Source organism: Hylobates moloch, unplaced genomic scaffold (genome assembly GCF_009828535.3).
Source record: "Hylobates moloch isolate HMO894 unplaced genomic scaffold, HMol_V3 SCAFFOLD_14, whole genome shotgun sequence".
Lineage (NCBI taxonomy): Eukaryota > Metazoa > Chordata > Mammalia > Primates > Hylobatidae > Hylobates > Hylobates moloch.
Window position 1 is genome coordinate 59996468 of NW_026652289.1, and position 19427 is coordinate 60015894.

The window sequence follows — 19427 nt, forward strand, 5'->3', positions numbered from 1 at the left end:
CTGGGAGGAGCAGTGTTGGAAGAGAGGATGTTGAACTAAGTTTAAAAAGACAGGTTGGGATGTTGGAAGGGGTGAGGAGGCAGAAAAATGCCCAGCGTGTGTGGGGTCAGGCGCAGCAGGTAGGGAACCTGCATGGGGGTCAGCCTGGCTCGTGTGGAGCAGGCTGGCTGGTGGAGAGGAGGCCAGAGGTCATGTGTGTCATATGTTGTCTCTGAGGCTCGAAGAAACCCTGCTTGGGCCCAGAGTCTCAGAAGAAAACTCTTTCCCAGGGCACCCTAATTCCTGAGCAACCCAGTAACTGAGGCATCTCTGGGTTACACCTATGCCGGGGTAAGGTAGAGTCACATGGGGGGCTGTGGAGTGAGCCCCAGCCCAGGCTCCAGTCTCACTTACTAGCTGAGTGACTTTGAACACGCCAGTTAACCTGTCTTAAGGCTCAGGCTCCTCATTCAGAAAATAGAGACTGTACCTGTTAGAGGTGTGTGGGTTCAACTTAACTGGGTGCAGAGCTCTTGGAAGCGTGAAGCCTTCTAGATACGTGAGCTGACATGCTGGGGTGACAGCTCTGCCTGGGAGCCTAGGGGCTAAGCCCAGGGATGGAGGGTCGGGGTAACTGGTGTCTATGCCTGGGCTCCAGCCCCTTAACTGGATTCAAGTCTCATGGAATGAAGGGCTACGGATGGAAACCAAGAGAGCTGTTTTCACCAAGAACTGTTGGATGCAGTGTCTCAGGCAGGGCTTGAGGGACTCAGATGAATAAATATCCCACAGAGAGGGAGAGAGGTGCCTTGCTTTATCCCCATTTGATACCAGCCACTTCCCTCCCTGGGTCCTGGTTTTCTCATCTGCACATTTACTTTCTTTTCTTTCTTTCTTTTTTTTTTTTTTTTTTTTGAGATGGAGTTTCACTCTTTTGCCCAGGCTGGAGTGAAGTGATGTGATCTCAGCTTACTGAAATCTCCGTCCCCTGGGTTCAAGCGATTTTCTTGCCTCAGCCTCCCAAGTAACTGGGATTATAGGCGCCCACCACCACGCCCAGCTAATTTTTGTATTTTTAGTAGAAATGAAGTTTCGCCATGTTGGCCAGGCTGGTCTCGAACTCCCGACCTCAAGTGAGATTCCACTGTACCCGGCCTTCATCTGCACATTTAGCTAGTATTAGTTAATCTTCCAAACTTTTCTGCTTTGACATCATTGAATACATTACTGGGAGAAGGAGGCGGGCTCTGCTTGACCCATGGCTACAGCAAACAGTTGGCACCACATGCTACAGAGCTCAGAGGAGGAGCTGGAGTTCACCGTGGGCCTGAGTAGCTGGGAAAGGAATTCCAATCCCTTAGTATTCAAGGGATTTGTTGAAAACAGAGTGGATAAGGCATGGGAGGAGCCCTGTGGATCTGCTCAGAGGTTGCTCTGGGAGGTTACTTCAACTCAACAGGAAACTCAGTAGCGTTTGCCAAACCGGATTTCTGGAAGGAAAGGGTGGGGAGAAGTGGCAAAACCACTCTCTCCAGCAAGCCCGCCTTGCTGGGGACTGTCCCCTTCACAGGTCCCTGGGTCAGAGCCTTGTTTAACTCAGTTATATTCAACCCAACAGAACATACCCAGCTCCTCTCTGTGTGCCAAACAGATTAGATACGGGGGAACGGTTCTCAGTCTCAAGTAGCTGTCAGTCCTGTTGGGGAGGCAGCAGACACTGCAGACAAGGCAAAGGCAAGGCAGCTGATAAGGACAGTTAATAAAGCTACAAAACCAACTGTCCCTGCACACAGGAGAGGGAGCAGCTGGCCAACAAGCAAGAAGCTTTGTGGTCTGACAGCTCTGTTAGAATCCAGGCTCTGACCTTATTGGCTGTGAGATTTTCCCCAAGTTTTCTTAGCCTCTCCGAACATCTGTCTTCACACCTGTAAGGATAATTATACCCATACAGCAGAGCTGCTATAAATACTAAGTAAAGATAAAATGTATACACTACCAAGCAGATGACCAAAGAATAACACTTAAGGATGCTTACCTAATATGAATTAAAGATCATACACAAGTTTTATAGTGGTCAAACTTTAGATGTAATTGAGTCATAGTTTTCTTTTTTTTCAGACAGAGTCTTGCTCTCTCACCCAGGCTGGAGTGCAGTGGTGCAATCTTGGCTCACTGCAACCTCCACCTCCCAGGATCAAGCCATCCTCCCGCCTCAGCCTCCCAAGTAGCTGAAACTACAGATGCGCACCACCATGACCAGCTAATATTTGTATTTGTGTGTGTGTGTGTGTGTGTGTGTGTAGAGACAGGGTTTTGCCATGTTGCCCAGGTTGGTCTCGAAGTCCTGAGCTCAAGTGATCTGCCCACCTTGGCCTCGCAAAGTGCTGGCATTATAGGCATGAGCCACCGAGCCTGGCCAAGTTATATTTTTCATGTGCACTTTGTTGCCCCCTGTGTAGTCAATACATATGATATGAAGTTTGTCTCCATTTTATGGAATGCAGCATAAACTTCATCTTTAAAATGCTTACATGATTATGGAGGTGTCTGGTTGGATCTCTGCTTTCTGACACATTGAGGGTCATGACCGTTAGTGACTTAGGGCTAGGGCTATTAGCCCCTCTGATGACACTGTTCCTAAGGGGCAGAATTCTCCATTTGAGGGACCTGCTGCTTATTACACAGCTACAGCAAGCAGACAGTACCCACTGTCTGTATATATGGTATAGAAGTTCCCAGGAGGAGTTTGAGTTCACCATGGGCCTAAGCAGCTAGGAGAACATCTGATATCTAACCCCTTAGTAGCTACTTCAAAAAACAAACAAATCTGTTTTGGGGTAGTGTGGGGAAGAACAGGACAGTATAAGATATGGTTTCTGGGCTGGGCGAGGTGGCTCACACCTGTAATCCCAGCACTTTGGGAGGCCCAGGCGGGCAGTTCACTTGAGGTCAGAAGATCGAGACCAGCCTGGCCAACGTGGTGAAACCCTGTCTTTACTAAAAATACAAAAGTTAGCTGGGCGTAGTAGCGCGTGCCTGTAATCCCAGCTACTTGGGAGGCTGAGGCAGGAGAATCACTTGAACCAGGGAGTCAGAGGTTGCAGTGAGCTGAGATCGTGCCACTGCATGCCAGCCTGGTGACAGAGCAAGACTCCGTCTCAAAAAAAAAAAAAAAGAAAAAAGATGTGGTTTCTGGGCTGGGCACAGTGGCTCACTCCTATAATCCCAGCACTTTGGGATGCGAGGCGGGTGGATCACCTGAGGACAGGAGTTCGAGACCAGCCTGGCCAACATGGTGAAACCCCGTCTACTAAAAATACAAAAATTAGCCAGGAGTGGTGGTGTGGGCCTGTAGTCCCAGCTACTTGGGAGGCTGAGGCAGGAGAATCGCTTGAACTCAGGAAGCACCGGTTGCAGTGAGCCGAGATTGTGTCACAGCACTCCAGACTGGGTGCCAAAGTGAGACTCTGTCTTAAAAAAAAAAAAAAAAAGATATGGTTTCTGTCCTCGAGAAGCCTCCAATTTAGCTGTATACAGTACACAATCATCGGCCCCAAGATTTCCATCTAACCAATCTACAGAGATGATGCCTGGGTCCAAGAGCACAGTAACTATGATGTCTCCTGCAGTGAAAAGAAAAGCTGAAGGTGTTTGCTTAGGGGCCAGGAGGCTCCTGGAGCTCTCTCCTCCCCGTTTCTTGTCAATCATTCTGTTCATTCTAAAAATTGAGTTTATCATCATTCATCTAAAAAAGAGGTAGAATCTCAAAGTCTACCTTGATTCTGACATCTTCTGAGCACCGGACTCACTGTTTGCCAATATGGGAAACAAATCCCACCAAACCCAGGGAGGTAGGAGGGGCGAACTGAGGATCCAGAAGGAAGCATTTTTGAGCATCTACTGCTGTGAGTCCTGGGAGGGGGTTGCTAGAGGATGCATGAAGTGGTCGTTGTGGCGCTGGATGCATGAAAGGATAAGTGCTGCGTATTATTATTATTATGACTACTAATAACTGTCCTTGCACAGATAAGGAAATGAGGCCCACAGAGGTGAGGAAACTTGCCCAGGTGTCACAGCTAGGAAAGGAGGAGCTGGAATTCAAACTCAGAGTTGGAATCAGGCAGACTACCCTCCTCCTCTCTTCCACACTCCTGCCCATGCCCGTACCTGATTTTTCCTTCTTCCCTGGGCTGGACCCAACCCCCTGAGGAGGACATGATCTGTCCTTCTGCTTATCATGTTGGCCAGGCTGGTCTCAAGCTGCTGACCTCAGGTGATCCATCCACCTCAGCCTCCCAAAGTGTTGGGATTACAGGCACGAGCTACCGTGCCCAGCCTGGGCAAGTTATTTAAACTCTTGGGCCCTCACTTAAGGAAAAGAAAGTAACAGTTAATGTCTACGGAGTTCTTAGGGGACACAAAACACTTTTATATTCATCTAGTTCTCAGAGCCCGAGATGATCCCTATTTTACAGTAGGGCAACTGGTACTCAGAGGTAAAGAAACTAGTCCTAGGCCAGGCGCGGTGGCTCACGCCTGTAATCCCAGCACTTTGGGAGGCCGAGGCGGGTGGATCACAAGGTCAGGAGATCGAGATCGTCCTGGCTAACACGGTGAAACCCCGTCTCTACTAAAAATGAAAAAAAAAAAAAATTAGCCGGGCGTGGTTGCAGGTGCCTGTAGTCCCAGCTTCTCGGGAGGCTGAGGCAGGAGAATGGCCTGAACCCGGGAGGCGGAGCTTGCAGTGAGCGGAGATGGCGCCACTGCACTCCAGACTGGGCGACAGAGGGAGCCTCCATCTCAAAAAAAGAAAGAAAGAAAGAAAGAAACTAGTCCTAGATCACAGAGCCTGGAAGTAGCAGAGCCAGGATTTGAACCTAGGCCTAGGGACTCCTGAGCCTGGCTGCTTAGCCATGGAGCCATACTGCTGCTTTCTCTGTGGCTGCTAAATCATTGGTGAAGACCCACTCAGCTCACTGGCCCCTCAGGGCTACCTTCCTTCTACCTCTACAAAAGTGCATCACTCCCTTCCAGCTCCAAGAGGTATTGGTTCGGGAGCTCGGGAGGTGGGGGTGTGCAGGAGGCAGGGTGGTGGGTGGCTTCCAGCAGGGCTGACATCCTGTCCATCCCGCCCCCAGCTCCTCAGGGAGGGGCATCATCTACAGGGTGAGGAGAGCAGACACAGGATGGAAGAGCTTGAATAAAAGGCAAAGGAAAGATGTGGAGCTCGGCCCACCAGCAAGAGGCGCCTGCCTCTTCTCCCTCCTCCCTCTCTCCTGGGATCACTCTCTCCCTCTCCTTGAGACGACAGAAACCTCTCTCCGCGGCTGCTGGCCCCCGGAGAAGGGCTGGGAGCACCAGGCTTGGAAACCGATAGCGCCCTTCCCTGCCGCCTGCCAGCCGCCCTCCCTAGCTGCGGCAGAAGCTATAAAAAGCATAGCCTTCAACAATAGGTGACATCACCCAGCAGCGGAAAGAACTGGATTCTGCCAGATGCCAGGGAGAGTTATGGCCCCCAGCCCTCCCTCGGGCCCAAAGCCCCTGGGGAAGGGCCTGGGTATGTTCTGCTGGATCCCTGGCGGGGATGGAGGATAGACTCCAGAGGACCTCCTGCTCAGGGAGGGGAAACGGATCCTGGGGGACGGGGATTGATTTCACTGGAGGTTGCAGGGCTGGGGGATATGGGGAAGGAGCTGGGGAAATCAGGGCTCGTGAAATCCCACCAGTGTCCTCTGAATGTTTTGAGAGACAAGTAGAGGGAAGTGGAGGGCTGGGGGTGAAACAGGCAGGCACCACCAGGGGAACTGGTCCAGACCTGCTGTGAAGAGCTTCCCTCTGGGCCCTTGTGGCCTGGCGCCATCTCCAGCCCTGTATGTAGCACAGTGCCTGGCGCACACAGCAGCTTTGCCGACTGACTTCCCAACCCTGGGTCTGGATGTCGTGTCTGGTGAGCAGCAAGTTGACCATTCTGGCTGGAATGGGTGGAGGGAGGGTGCCTCGGTGGCCGATGCCTCAGGTGCTTTGAAGGAGGCAGGGAGGCCGTGGGAAGGGCCCTGGCAGCAGTGCTGACCTCCTGTCCACCCCCTGGAAGCTGCAAACTCCATTTCCTTTACACCCCACCCCCTCCCAGGCTGCAGCGGGGGCTGCCTCTCCTGTGCTTTCCCCCAGCACCGAGGTTGGACCCTGAGGAGAGCAGACGCTGTGACGTAAATGTTGAGTGTGATGAATCTGAACTGTCAGGCCAGCCCACCATGGCCCTGAGCCTCAGTTTCCTCCCTTGTAGGACCAGGGCCACTGGTGAGGGGCTGAGAGTGCAGACTGGGAGTCAGGGGACCTTCCTAGGACACAGGCTCCCTGTGTGACCTTGGGCAAGGCACCTCCCTTAGGGTCTCAGAGTGCGTCCTCCAGGAGAGGTTGGGATCCAGCCTCAGGGACCTGTTGGTTCCAATGCCAAGATCCCTAGCCCCAAGGCGGGGAGGGGTGGACACCCGGGTAAGATGGGTTTCAGGGCTGTACTTCTGGGGCAGCTGGCCTGGCAGCTGGAGCAAGAGCTTAGTTCCTCTCTGATCCAGAGACTTAATCTCCTTGTCTCTGGATCAGCAGCCTGGGCCAGCCCCTCCCTTCCTGTGCCCCAAGCCCGTGTCCCGTCCCTTCACTCCTCCAGCCACACCCCTCCGCTCTTCCCTTCTCTCTATTGATCTACCTGTATCCAGCTAGCTCAGGCCCCATGTCCTCCATAAAGCTGTCTGTGACCCCCTCCATCCACACAGGTCCCCTTCCTTGGTTCCCTGGAGCGTGTAGTGTCTCCCATGCACCACACTCAGTGGGGTCCACTGATGCTCAGATGGCTTGAGAAGCACAAGTCTCACTGCAAAGTTGGGCTGCTCACCCTGAACCCTAAGCCTTCTCTCCTTGGGTCCAACTGCCCTTCGCAGCTGCCCTTACTGCCCGCTCCTCTCACTGACCACCACCCCAGGGCTCCAGTCACACCAGATGACTCTCCCTTTTCTAAGCGCAATGTATATGCATTCTCTCCAGGCCAAGCACACCGGATATACTGGGTCTCTTCCTGGGACTCCTTCTCTAACCCTTTTTCTGTCTGTCAATGTCCTGCTTCTCCAAAGTCTAGCTAACTCCCTCTTCTCCTGTCTGCACCTCGGTCAAAACTAATCTCTCTCTCTTCTCTGAGTGCATAGCCCTTTGCTTGACCTTGGTGGATGCAATGACCTCATTCTGCACCACGTTTTGGTGGGTGGGGTGGGCCCTGCCCCTCTGCCCCTCTGCCCCTCTACTAGGAGTGTTTCCAGAGCAGAAGTGAGATAAGCAGGCATCGATGAAGGGACAGGCATACTACTGGGCATAGGCTAACCTTCATCCTCATCACAACAGCCAAAGGCAGGTATCTTACTGTTTCAGAGATGAGCAAAACCGAGGCTCAGAGAGGCCAAGTAACACTCCCTTGGCCACCCAGATGGTAAATGGTGAAGCTGAGATTCCAGCCCAGGTCTACCAGATCCCACGGTTGAGCTCTTTGGACCCCAGCAGCCTGGGTGGTGCGAGGCATACCGTGGTCTCTCAGTCAGTGTGTGCAAAACTGAAGAGAGTCTCTTGGCTCATGTGGCCGGGGATGGAGCCTTATGTTTTTCTTGGACACAAACCATGGATGTCTTGTTTACAAGCTGGGGTCCTGAAGCATGAGGCACATATCAGGTTAAATAAGATGCCAAGCTAGGACTGGTCAGATCCTTCTCACCCTGAGCCAGGCAGGGGAAATTGAGACCTGAGGAGGAACCTGGGTGGCCAGTGATTCCAGGAGCCCTGGTCTAATTTGTACGCCCTACATCAAGACGAGCACTGCTCATCTCTTATCCTAGCTGGGTCCCTGGCTAAGACAGGAGCCGCTGGGAGACAGCATTGGCTGTCTGTGATGAGGAAGCTTGGCAGAGCCTGGGCTCTGCAGCGAGCAGGCCAGGTAAAATCCCTGCTCCTCTGCTTCCTGGCTTGTGACCTACCTACCAACCCTTAGTTTGGGAGTGGCGGTGCCTGTCTCACAGAGTGGCTCTAAGAGCTAAATGTATGTGAAAGGCCCATCCCAGAGTGGGTAGAGGAGCAGCCCTGAGTTCCAGGGTGACACCAGCTGGGGTCAACCCTTCCCGCCACTCTCCCAGCACCTCAGCAGGCAGGGACGGAGCCAGTTGTGGTCACCGCATTCCTTCTTGGGCTCCCTGAACCCAGGAGAGAAGGATGGGCAGCACCTCCACCTGCCCTCTCTCCCACTGACCCCAGGCCTCTTGTGCTGGCCACTGGGCTCTCCAGCCTCCACCAGCTCATCTGCCTCCTTCCCAGCCCAAGAAGCAACCGGTGAACTCTCTGTGTCCCCCAGCTCCAGCACCTGTGCCCTTCCTTCTGCAGCCCTGGCCTGCCTATGTCCTGACCACTGACCACTGTCCCTAATTTGGTTCTGGGGCTGCTGAAGCCTGATGGACCATCTTCACTACAGGCTCTTGCTCTCTCTGCTCCCAAGGGCCCTGCCTTCACTGCTGCCACTCTCAGGAGTCCTCTGTGATGGACTTTGGGCAGGTCAAGTGCACTCCACCCTTCCAGTCACCTCCTCACCACTCTCCCATGTACTAGGTAGTATGCCAGCTGACCTCACCCCCAGCATATGAACTGATGGGGGCTATTTACTGTGAATCTCTCTTTCTTTGGATAACTGATTAGATGGACTATATTAATTTACTTGTTCATTTGTTTATCTTCCATTCATCCATCTGCTCACCTGTCATACAGTCATCTATTTACTTATACATTCTTTCATTCATTCATCTATCCATCATCCATGCACTCATTCATCTCTCTATCCATCAGTGTCGTCATCTATCCAACAATCCATCCATCCATCCATCCATCCATGCATCCATCAATCCTATCCAACACCTACTAAGCATTTATTAGGTACCAGGCCCTGTGCTGGATGCATGGGGTGCAGAACAAAATAGGCTATGGTCTCTGCTCCCAGGAGCTCACAGTCCAGTCTGGGAAGACAGGGAGACATGAGCTCTGAAGTTCCTTCCCATTCCAACATTCCTGAAAATCTGACTGGTACCCAGGCTCTGCCAGTGAGCACCAGGTAGATGCTTGTGGCCTGACTAAAAGGCTGGGATTTTCCCGTGCCTGGGAACACCAGGGGCTTAGGTTGATCCTCCTTCATCTAGGAACACCAGGCCCTCCTCACCAGCTCAGCTGAGGCTCTGCAATCTCTTTTTTCCAAGCTGGTGTACTGATGCTGCACAGGGACAGTGTGGAACACATTATGGGACCCTCCTTCTGGAAGGCCACTGCCAGCACCTCTGACCCTACCTCCACTGGTGAAAGTTGGTAGAGTCTGAGGAAAGAGTGGCCAGAACACAGTTTCAAATTTCACTTTCCCTGGATTCTTTTTTTTTTTTTTTTTGAGGCGGAGTCTTGCTCTGTCACCCAGGCTGGAGTGCATGGAGTGCAGTGGCACGATCTCAGCTCACTGCAACCTCCACCTTCCAGGTTCAAGTGATTCTCCTGCCTCAGCCTTCCGAGTAGCTGGGATTACAGGGGTGCACCACCACGCCTCCCTAATTTTTGTATTTTTAGTAGAGATGGGGTTTCACCATGTTGGCCAAGTAGGTCTCAAACTCCTGACCTCAAATGATCCACCTGCCTCAGCCTCCTGAAGTGCTGGGATTATAGGCATGTGCCACCATGCTCGAACTCCTTTTTTTTTTTTTTTTTTTTTTGAGACAGTGGCTCATTCTGTCACCCAAGCTGGAGTGCAGTGGCACAATCACAGCTCACTGCAGCCTTGACCTTCCAGGCTCAAGTGATCCTCCCATCTCAGCCTCCCTAGTAGCTGGGACTACAGGTGTGCACCACCACACCCAGCTAGTTTTTTTCTTTTTAATTCAATTTTTTGTAGAGACAGGGATCTCACTGTGTTGCTCAGGCTGTCTCAAACTCCTGGCCTCAAGTGATCCTCCCACCTTGGCCTCCCAAAGCACTGGGATTACAGGCGTGAACCCACTGTGCCCTGGCCACTTTCCCTGGATTCTTTATCCCCCTCTCTAAATTGTCTCTTTCCACCTTTCCCTCCCATCTCCATTTCTCCTATCTGTTCTCTCCCTGTTCTCTCTGTCTCCTCCCTGATCTCTTACTTATCTCCCTTCTCCTGTTTCTTCTCTCTTCTCATTGAATGGTGGGACACATGGAGTTCAAATTTTGGGTCACCAGTGTCGGTCCTTGGAAAAATCAGGACACTTCTCTCAGCTAAGTCTCCTTTCCTAGAAACCACGACTCAGAGAGGACAAACCAGATGGTACATTTACCCTGCCCAGCCTGCAAAGAACAGGCGCTCTTTTCCTCGTGCCCATCCAGTTCCTTCCTTTTCTCCCTCCCTCCTTGTTCACATTCTTTCCCTTGCCCTTCTTTAGAGAGCACAGACGAATGCTGAATCACACGCTTAATTTTTAAATTCTAATTCTCACCTACAAAAGCAACACCTCCAAGCTCAATCACACTGAAAACAGATCTGTGGAATCCAGCAGGGATTTGCTCCCTCGGTTCTTTCCTAGCTCCCATCACCCCCCCCATCGTGGGGCTTGCTGGAAAGATGACAAAGAAGAGGGAAGAAGGGCAAAGGGTGAAGGAGGAGAGGAGGGTAGGAAGATAGGCCTCCAGAGGAAGCAGGGAGGGGCCTGAGCCCACCCTCCTCCGGGAGCGCCCCTCCGCTCACCGACGTGTCCTCTGAGCATGAGGCAATGATGTTGTCGATGAAGGGGTTCCATTTGATATCCAGCACATTGCCCTGGTGGCCGCAGACCTTGGGGTAGTTGGGTTCAATCCTGCCTGTCTGCAGAGGAGAAAGAGAGAGAGAGAGAAGGAGATTAGTTTGATGGCCCTGGGGTGGCCTTGAATGGAGCGCCTTTTTTCTGGGCCTCTCAACTAGACTGGAAGGTCCTTGAGGAATCACTGTGTTTTATTTTTGTCTTTGGGCCCTGCTAGGCCAAGTCAGGCTGGGCCACATTGCTCTGTGGCTGTGTCCTCCCCAACACTGAATGGTGCAGGGAGGTCACACAGCCATGGTGGGGCAGGCTGCTGCTCGTTCATACACACCTCTGCAAATGAGGAAAAGGTGCCCCTGCATCAAGTAAAAGTGTTTAAAGTTAAGCTGTTACTACCCACTGGAATCACCAAAGCCTGATAGGCAGCAGCCCTGGTGGCACACACACACAGGCCCATGATCTGCCCTGTTCACGCACACCCAGATGCTGGGGTGCACCTACTTTCCCTGGGGCCCACCCTTCCTGCTTCCCCCAGGGCACAGTCAGGTTTGGATCAGGAGGAGGCTCTTTCCTGCTGCTCCGGGAGTCAGTGGAGAGGCCTGAATCTCTGGGTCCACCTATACTCTCTTACACGAGCCATTCTCTCTACGATATGAATGAGCATCCTTGTGCAGTGTACATCTTGAACACCTGTATACAGTGCCCTGTGGTTGAAAGCATAGTCTTCGGAGTCACACAGGCCTGTGTTTGAATCACAGCTCTGCTGCTTTTTAGCAGTGAAAGTTGTGGCCTTAGGAAAGTTAATGAACTTCTCTGAGCCTCGGTTTCCCCTCTCTAAAATGAGAATAGCAATGTCTACTTTTTAGCATTGTTGTGAAGATTATGTGAGCTAATATGCTTAGCAAAGCACTTAGTGAAGAGAATATCAGTAAATATTCAATATATGATAGCACTTATTATTGTACAGCTTAGATGACACCTCCTCCAGAAAGTCTTCCCTGATCCCTTAGTGGGTGAAGATCTCTTCCTCCGTGCTCTCACAGCATTCTGTGCTTCCCTCCATTATGACACAACCAAGCTGGGCACGGTGGCTCACACCTGTAATCCCAGCACTTTGGGAGGCCAAGGCGGGCAGATCACCTGAGGTCAGGAGTTTGAGACCAGCCTGGCCAACATGGAGAAACCCCATCTTTACTAAAAATACAAAAATTAACCAGGCATGGTGACACACGCCTGTAATCCCAGCTACTCGGGAGGCTGAGACAGGAGAATCGCTTGAATCCCGGAGGCGGAGGTTGCAGTGAGCCAAGATTGTGCCACTGCACTCCAGCCTGGGTGACAGAGCAAGACTCTGTCTCAAAACAAACAAACAAACAAACATCACAACCAGATCTGATTTGCAGTTTGTTTCTGTTTGTCTGTGAGCAATTGAGGACAGAGTCTGTGTCATCTTGTCTCTGAATCTCCAGCCCCTTACAGGTCTGGTACCCAGTAGGTGCTTAGTCCATGACTTCCTGGGAGGGGGTGAGTCCACAAAAGGATGGAACGAGGGGTGTGGATGGGTGTGGAAGAGCTGTTCCATGTTTAGCGGCTACAAAGGTGGCAGAGAAGGGAGGGGTATAGGCAGAAGCTATGCTTCCATCTCTCAGGTCTTTTTCATGCTAGTTTTTTGGGGAGTTTGGAGGAAAGGAGGCAAGGAGGTTTCTCCAGTTACCGCCCATCTGCTAACAGTGGGTAGGTGGTCAGAAAAGAGGGAAGTCTAGGAGGTCCTACCGCTCTCTCCTTCAGATTCCTCATCAGAATAATAAGGAGGAGGAGAACCAATCTCTGCCAAGCCCTTGCTACTGCACATGCCTGGCACTTCCCAGTGAGATGAAGAAGAGTTATTTCAGAGTGTGTGTCCTGCTGTGACCTCTTCCCCACCACTTCCTGCCTGCTTCTCTATCGGCTCATTTCCAGATCGTTTGATCTTTTGCAACAGAGCCATGGCAGGATGGGTAGAGGAAAAAACAGGACTGGAGAAAATGGCAGTGGTATGGAAGATGCAGAATGAGGCAGAGAAAGAGAGGGGGAAAAAAGCCTCAGAAGCTAGACCCAGGAGAATTTCACTGATGTTGTATGTTGTGGGAAAATTAGAGGATAGAGAAAAAGGATTTGGAGAGTGTTGATATCAGTTATGAAAGGGCTTCCTTTCAATATTCTATGAAAGATGCAATTAGGTTTGGAATATATTTTAAATTATTTTTTGGCTGTTAGAATATAAGTTTTTAGGCCAGGCACGGTGGCTCATGCCTGTAATCCCAGTACTTTGAGAGGCTGAGACGGGTGGATCACCTGAGGTCAGGAGTCTGAGACCAGCCTGGCCAACATGGAGAAACCCCGTCTCTACTAAAAATACAAAAATTAGCCAGGCGTGGTGGTGGGTACCACCATCAGTAAATGCTCAATATATGACAGCACTTATTAATCCCGGCTACTCGGGAGGCTGAGCCACGAGAATAGCTTGAACCCGGGAGGCGAGGGTTGCAGGGAGCTGAGATCGTACCACTGCACTCCAGCCTGGGTGACAGAGCGAGACTCTGTCTAGTTTTTATTTATTTATTTATTTTTTGAGACAGAGTCTCACTCTGTCACCCAGGCTGGAGTGCAGTGGCGTGATCTTGGCTCACTGCAACCTCCGCCTCCCGGGTTCAAGCAATTCTCCTGTCTCAGCCTCCTGAGTAGCTGGGACTACGGGCGTCAGCCATCATGCCCAGCTAATTTTTATATTTTTAATAGAGATGGGGTTTCCCTGTGTTGGCCAGGCTGGTTTTGAACTCCTGACCTCAGGTGATCCACCTGCTTTGGCCTTCCAAAGCCGTGTGCCATTGTGCCCAGCTGAATATGATTTTTTAAAAATGAGACTCTAAGCAGAGGCTGGGTCACATGTGACTCAGATTTATTAGGGTTACGCACGTTATCTTTAACTCTGGAAACAACCCTGTTAATTAGGACGAGGAAATTAAGGCCCAGAGAGGTTAAGCTACTTGCCCAAGGTCAAACAGCTGAAAGCAAAGCTGGGATTTCCACACAGGTGTGATTCTCAAAAGCGAGTGTTCTTGAACCCTGTTGGTCATTGTTGGCCAGCTCCCGTCCTGCAGCTCAGACTTTTCATGGGCAGATAGGCCCTGCATCATCTGCTTCCACAGCTCACTTGCTCTCTGACAGAGTCATTCCTTCCATCTGATCTCAAAAGCTGCATTGGAGTGTTCCCTGAGCAGAGCTGTCTGCATTAAGTGTTTGGCACCCAGCCTGGCCCAGGCAAATCTGAGAGGCACCGAACCAGTCAATAGGTGGCCATCAGATAACAGGAGCTTCTAGCCAGCAGCCCACGGGTGATACACTGGAGAGGCAGGTTAGGCAACATCACTGGAACCTACTCAGAACACAGAGGAGCCTATTTCGAAGGAGGAGTGGCCACAGCCCTGCACTCGGGAAGGAGACAAGTCTTTTTAGAGACTGATGAGCTCCATTGCTTAAAAAAAAAGTTTGAAAACCACTTTTCCTTTTTTTTTTTTTTTTTTTTGAGACAGAGTCTCACTGTCACCCAGGCCGGAGTGCAGTGGCACGATCTCGGCTTACTGCAGGCCCCGCCCCCCAGGGTTCACGCCATTCTCCTGCCTCAGCCTCCCGAGTAGCTGGGACCACAGGCACCTGCCACCTCGCCCAGCTAATTTTTTGTATTTTTAGTAGAGATGGGGGTTTCACCGTGTTAGCCAGGATGGTCTCGATCTCCTGACCTCGTGATCCGCCCGCCTCGGCCTCCCAAAGTGCTGAGATTACAGGCATGAGCCACCGCACCCGGCTGAAAACCACTTTTCTATAGAGACATCAAGCAAATTTAAAAATGCAATTATTAACTCCAAGAAAACATGTTGTCTGAGAAAGCTAATGTAGGCTGGGCACAGTGGCTCACACCTGTAATCCCAGCACTTTGGGAGGCCAAGGCAGGTGGATCGTTTAAGCCCAGGAGTTCGAGACCAGCCTGGGAAACATGGCAAAATTCCACCTTTACAAAAAATATACCAAAAAAATTAGCTGGGCATAGTGGCACACACCTAGAGTCCCAGCTACTTGGGAGGCTGAGGTGGGAGGATTGCTTGAGCCCAGGAGGCCTAGGCTGCAATAAGTCATGATCATGCCACTCTCTTCCAGCCTGGACGACCGAGTGAGACCCTGTCTCAAAAAAAAAAAAAAAAGAAAGCTAACGTGATCACATTACTTAATGCTTTATGTACAATATTTACATGATTGTAATAATGTAAAACCTGAATATTTATATCTTAAGCAAGAATTGTGCTATGCTGTACTGGGAAGACAGAGGCAAGGAAAGTGTGTGTGTGTGTGTGTGTGTGTGTGTAGTAAGAAGGGAGACAGAGCTGGAAAAATGCTAGAGCCTCATTTTCCATAATAGGGAGCCAATAGGCCATGTCTAATATTTGAAAATCAAGATGCAGTGGTAAAAGCATGTAATTAAGAAATATGGGGGTAAGTGCAAAAAGAAACAGCTAAAACCAGAGTAGGAAACGCAGGGCTATCACAAGACAGGACAGGGATTGTGGCTCTAGGCAGTGGTGGGTTGTAGATGCTTAACTGGGTCTCCAGAGGAAAAAAGGCCCTGATTCATAGCGTTTGCCAGTTTTGGTGGTGTAAATATTCCCACGATCACTGATTTCAGGCTAATGCCACCAAATACAGAGATAGAAGAGGCTCTCGGCACACTATTATAGAATATTTCCACTATGCAAATGTAATAGGCACAGATAACCTCAAGAACACAGATAATAGTGAAATAATTGGGAAGTAATACATTTTTAATATTTAGTACTTCTGCTTTTACTATAACTTAATTGTAAGTTTATTCAATGTAATTTATAATAATGGCTCTGTTTAACAACCAGCTTGCAAAACTCCTAAATTCCTAAAAATTTTACCAGTAGGCTCTCACGAGCCAGCACAAGCCAACCCCAGCACATCAGTTTGCAGTGCTATAGGCCGTAGAGTATTATTAGACCTTCTGACCTCTGCACATTTATTACTTTAACAAACATAAAAATTAAAGAACAAACAAAATACCTCTGCCAAATGTTCTAAAGGAAGCTGATTGTAAATTTTTTAAAATGTGAGCAATCTTCTCCCCAAGTCCCAATACGCCTCTGTTGTACAAGTTACTGTTTCTGTAGAGGGGGTGTGACCAGAGACCAAACTTGGTTCTGTCTGTCGCTAAAGCCTGGCTCCTAACGGCTACACAATACTGTTTACTCATGTTTCATACTAATACAGTAACACCAACACTAACACATGGCTATTGATAATATCATAACATATTAATATAAACACATTTATATTGATTTACAAATATGATCAAATTTAATCCCCATAACAAGCCCATTTTACTACTAAGAAAACAGAGATTTAGCGAGCTTCTATGGAGTCAAGATTTTTCAATGTTACATGACTGTACAATGACTGTTTAGATGGTCGGCTCACAGAATTGTCCCAGGGGTAGGGTTCTCAGAGGTCCAGGGCTCTAACCTGCCATCTGATCCTCCAACCTCAGAGAACTTCAGTCTCAACAGAGCTGGGGCAGAGACCTTGCTGCCTGGGGTGGAGGGTGGAGGAAGAGACCTATTCTTTGGAGTCTATAACCCTTAGGGAGATCTTCACCCTGTTCTTGTGGGCATTATCCTGGAGGGCTCACAGAACAAGTCCAGCCCTTCTTTGCTGGGACAGACCTTCAATGTCAAATGTTGAATGGCAGCTGTTGTGCACCCCGAGTCTTCCCAAGGAAGAGCTCGGGGCTGGGGATCAGGCTGTATCTCAAATACACCCTGTGTGCCAATGCCAATGGACAGAGTTATTGGCAGATAGGGTGTCTTTGAGATACAACCTGATCCCCAGCCCCAGGAGAGGGGCATGGACGCCCTGCTCCAGGATGAGTGAGAGTGTGAAGTAGGGCAACTTCTCTGGAGAGCCATTTGACAGAACCTCTCCAACACTTTTAAAAGGTTCATGACCTTTGACCAATAATTCTGCTTCGGGAATTTACCCCAGGGAAATCAACAGAGAAGCACACTAAAACAGTCACTGCCATGTTATTTATCGTAGGGACAGCAATGGGGACATTGTCAAAATAAATTACAGTACACCCATATAATGGAATATTCTGAGGTCATTTAAAATCATATATTCAAAGAATATTCAGTGGCATGAGCATTGCTAAAGATCTACACTTAGTAAAACAAAATCAAGTTCTATACAGTTTGAGTATCCCATATCCAAAGTGCTCGGGACCAGAAGTGTTTCAGATTTTGATATTTTTTTTCAAGATTTTGAAATATTTGCATTTTACTTACTGGTTGAGCATCCCAGATCTGAAAATCCAAAATCTAAAGTGCTTCAAAGAGCATTTACTTTGAGCATCATGTTGGTGATCAACAAGTTTCAGATTTTGGAGCATTTTGGATTTTGGGTTTTTGGATTTAGAATGTTCAGCCTGCATATATAAAAGGATCCCTATCTAAAAAAACCAATCTACAAGAAAATACATCAAAATGCTAATAGTGACAACATATGAATAGTTGGATATTACTAGCAGCTTCCAATTCTAACAAACATATAAAATTGTTATTAAAAAACAGATATTATTACAAAAAACACACCTCCCATAGCCCTGATTGAAAAATATTCCTTTCTGGTTTCAAGCAAACAGGTCTTAAAGAAATAATATGCAGACTGGTGCCTACCAGATTTGCATGTTTCAAAAGCTTTTGTGCAACATAAATTATTTGTTCATACAGGTTTCTCTACACCCTTGTTACCACATGGATGGTCTGAAGGGTGCTATGGCTTGAATATGTTCCCCAGAGTTCATGTGTTGGAACCTTAAGTCTCCAGTGCTACAGTGTTGGGAAGTGGTTATAAGAGGTGATTACGCCCTCATGCATAGATTAATGTCTTTATCTTGGGAGTGGGTTAGTTATTGTGAGTGGGTTTGTTATAAAAGTGAGTTTGGTCTTCTCTTGCTCTATCTCTCTTGCCCTCCACCTTCTGCCATGGGATGTCACAGCAGGAAGGCCTTTGCCAGATGCCTGCATCATGCTCTTTGATTTCCCAGCTTCCAGAACCGTAAGCCAAATACATTTCTGTTTATTATAAATTGCCCAGTTTGTGGTTTTTGTTACAGCAACATAAAACAGAATAAGACCAGGGAAAATACATCTTTGAAATTAAATAAAATTATATAATTAATTGAAAGTGCATTTCAGTGTGTGTGTGTGTGTGTGTGTGTGTGTGTGTGTGTGTGTGTGTGTGTGGCATGCACTCAGGCAGCCATGGCCGGGCCCTCCCTTGGAAAGGCTGGCGGCATGGTGAGTCTGTGGGTGTGGCTCACCCAGCAGGCTGTCCAGGGGAGCAGTGGGTGATCTCAGCCCCTGTCCAGGATTTATCTGAACCCAGTGAACTGACTGGGGATGAGACAGTTTCAAACTAACCTGCATTGCAGCTTCAGCTTCCTAGATTTTCCCATCACTGCAGAGCTGAATTTTGTACATGGAAGCAAAATGTTTTCTTACCTAGAGAATCAGCTTAGCGAGGCAGAAAGAACAGACTGAGCAGGAGGTAGGATTTCCACACCCGGTTCCGGCACTCACTGGCCCAGTGACCTTGAACATAACCCCTGGCCTCTCTGGGCTTCCCAGTTTCCCAGATCCTGCTCTGATGCCCTTGCTGCTTTTTCATGGCTCCCCTTTTTACTTTATGAAGCAAGACACACCTGCAACCACAGAGTGCCGTGCCTCTGGTGTACCAGCACAGAACACAGGAATCCACATTGAGTCCACATGAGAAAGATGTGGGATGGCAATACCAGAACAACCATGAAGAAGACAATAGTGATAATCAAAGACTTTGATGAGTGAGTGCAAAGTGCCAGGCCTTGTGTTAAGCAATTTTTTCATTTTTTTCTTTTCTTTTTTTTTTTTTTTTTTGAGACGGAGTTTCGCTCTTGTTGTGCAGGCTGGGGTGCAATGGTGAGATCTTGGCTCACGGCAACCTCTGCCTCCTGGGTTCAAGCGATTCTCCTGCCTCAGCCTCCCAAGTAGCTGGGATTACAGGTATGTGTCACTGTGCCCAGCTAATTTTTGTATTTTTAGTAGAGACGGGGTTTCACCATGTTGGTCAGGCTGGTCTCGAACTCCTGACCTCAGGTGATCCACCCACCTCAACCTCCCAAAGTGCTGGGATTACAGGCGTCAGCCACTGTACCTGGCCATGTTAAGCAATTTATATACGTTTAAAAATGTAATCCTTGTAATGACCCTATAAGGTTTTATTAAATCTTTATAACCCTCTGGTAACAGTTCATTTTATGGATGAGACACTGAGCTCTGGGAGGCGACTTGCCCAAGGTGACAAGCTGGGAAGTGAGGAGCTATCACCTGCAGTTGGCTGTCTGCCTCTAAGGCATCTCTGCTATGCTGGCTTCTGTTTCAGGATGTAGATGAGACACCAAGTAAACCAGGGAGGAAAGTCGTTAGAAATCGGTGTAGGAAGCCAGGCGTGGTGGCTCACTCCTGTAATCCCAGCACTTTGGGAGGC

The 19427-nt window shown here is 49.3% G+C and overlaps 1 protein-coding gene across 2 annotated transcripts in view; it reads right to left on the bottom strand.

Moving 5' to 3' along the window:
- CORO2B (coronin 2B) overlaps window positions 1–19427 on the bottom strand; it is a 149017-nt gene that overhangs the window by 21504 nt on the left and 108086 nt on the right. For both annotated transcript variants that reach the window (XM_032176100.2, XM_032176101.2), the window contains exon 3: window positions 10742–10858. In XM_032176100.2, coding sequence (XP_032031991.1) covers window positions 10742–10858 — 117 coding nt within the window. The remainder of the gene's footprint in view (window positions 1–10741; window positions 10859–19427) is intronic.